Consider the following 2,500-nt stretch of genomic DNA (forward strand, 5'->3'; position numbering starts at 1 on the left):
TGATCACATCAGCATCACCAGTACCGCGGTACTCACTTTTCCCCATAAACCTGTACTGCAACTAGGGGTTATAAAACAACAACAGCAATATATGAATAAATCTTTATATATCATCCGTGAATACCAGAAAAATGTTATAGAAATATAAAATACACCATAACATTTAGTTCCATATAGACTTATCATTAATCGGATAGAATTTTGTTTATAGTCTATGGAGTGTTATTCACCGTACCCCCCCCCAAAAAAAAAAAAGAAAAAAAAAAAGAAAAAAAAAAGCTAATTGTGCTCACCTCGCTCACCGAACCCCTTGCCTCCCCCCCCCCCCCACACCATTAAAGCTGAAATGACGCCTCTGACATATATATTATTACATTACCATATTTAAAAAAATATACTTTTGTAAGTACATTCAAGTACATACAATATATACTGTATTTAATCAAATGTTATATACTGTATTTAGATAAAAGCAGTGTTGTGATAAAACTAAAGTTAGAATTTCCATTTACTTTTCTATATCGAATCCCACTTTTTAACAGTGTATTCATTAATGTATGTATACGGAAAAACTGCTGACTTTCGTGCTTTACGAATCTGCGATAGGATTAGTTTTATCACAAAGAGCACCTCTACATAAGTACACCGACATTTACTTGGACTTAAGTACAAATCAAAGTGACTGTACTTGTATTTGTACTTGAAAAATATCCAGGTACTTGGATATGGATTTAAGTACAGTCGCCTGGGTAAGATGTAATTATGGAAGGTTCAGACAATTTCATCTTCATTTGATACGAAAATACCAGCGTAGCAGCTAAGGACCAATTTCAGTATATATGTACACACACACACACACACACACACACACACACACACATATATATATATATATATATAATATATATATATATATATATATATATATATTATATATATATAATATATATATATATATATAATATATAATATTATATATATGATATGTATATATAATATTCACTCTCATTCATACCTTTTCTACACACAAGTATGTGTGTGTGTAAAATGAGAATGAATGAGAATGAATATCATCACAATACAGAGATGTATATATATACATATACATCCATATATATATATATATATATATATATATATATATATATATATATATATATATATATATTATATAATATTATATATATATATATATATAATATATATATATATATATATATATATATATATATATATATGTGTGTGTGTGTGTGTGTGTGTGTGTGTGTGTGTGTGTGTGTGTGATAACAGCAAAAGCTTTAACTTTACATCCCGAATCATATATATATATATATATATATATATATATATATATATATATATATATATATATATATATATATATGATTCGGGATGTAAAGTTAAATCTTTTGCTGTTATCATGACAGCCATAGGTTGGAAAAAAAACAATGGAATTGGTGCGGTATTTATTCTTGCAAAAATATAGATTCTCTGCCAAGCGCTGAAATATACATGCGTTTCGATGAGGTTTGTGGCGACTGAGAGGAAAGTCGGTTTAGGAAGCGAGGAAGGCTTAGAAGGGAGCGCCGTAGGAGGCAGACGGGGCGGCAGGAGCTCCGTTGCCGTTTCCGTTGCCATTGAAGCCATTGCCGTTGCCGTTGAAGGCGCTTCTTCCATTACCATTTACGCCATTGCCATTGTATCCGTTTCCGTTGCCATTAACACCATTGCCGTTGCCATTACCATTTACGCCATTGCCATTGTATCCGTTTCCGTTGAAGGCGCTTCTTCCATTACCATTTCCATTAACACCATTGCCGTTAAATCCATTTCCATTTGTGCGGAGACCATTGCCATTGTATCCGTTTCCATTGCCATTACCATTCACACCATTGCCGTTCCTTCCATTGCCATTGTACCTGTTACCATTCCCAATGCCGTTGCCGTTGAGGCCATTTCCATTGACGCCGTTCGCTCCGTTACCATTAGAAGCATAGCCGTTCCTGCCATTGCCATTGGAAACTCCGTTGCCGTTACCATTAGAAGCATAGCCGTTCCTGCCATTGGAGACTCCGTTGCCGTTGCCATTAGCACCGACGCCGTTGCCGTTTGAGCGATATCCGTTTCCATTGGAGGCTCCGTTGCCATTCCTTCCGTTGCCATTGGAAGCGTATCCATTAGCTCCGTTCCTTCCGTTTCCGTTGGCTCCGTTGCCGTTGGCTCCATATTCGTTTCCGTTTCCGTTGAGGATGCCGTTGGTGGCGGCAGCATAAGCATAACCGGCGTCGGGAACGACTCCAATGAGTTCGTTGACGGAGTAGAAGTTCTCAGCTTGAGAACAGTCCACGTTGAACCACCAGTCACATACCAGGTACTGCTGGTTGAAGATGGTACCGTTGGGGCACAGGAACGAGTCCTGTTGGCGCCTGAGGGCGCGGTCCTGGCAGATATGGAACACCTGGCAGCCGGCTTCAGGCGCAGTGTCGGCGTAATAACCTTG

The 2,500-nt window shown here is 37.5% G+C and overlaps 1 protein-coding gene across 2 annotated transcripts in view; it reads right to left on the bottom strand.

The window, feature by feature from the left end:
• Positions 1–1,451: 1,451 nt before the first annotated feature.
• The window catches only part of LOC119580414 (hyphally regulated cell wall protein 3-like), a 16,345-nt gene continuing 15,296 nt past the window's right edge, over positions 1,452–2,500 (bottom strand). Inside the window, exon 3 of one of the 2 annotated variants that reach the window (XM_037928548.1) lies at positions 1,452–2,496. In XM_037928548.1, the coding sequence (XP_037784476.1) occupies positions 1,574–2,496 (923 nt within the window). In that variant the 3' untranslated portion in view covers positions 1,452–1,573. The other variant, XM_037928547.1, reaches the window with a different exon arrangement.

The sequence above is a fragment of the Penaeus monodon genome, chromosome 13 (genome assembly GCF_015228065.2).
Source record: "Penaeus monodon isolate SGIC_2016 chromosome 13, NSTDA_Pmon_1, whole genome shotgun sequence".
NCBI classification, from domain to species: Eukaryota; Metazoa; Arthropoda; class Malacostraca; order Decapoda; family Penaeidae; genus Penaeus; species Penaeus monodon.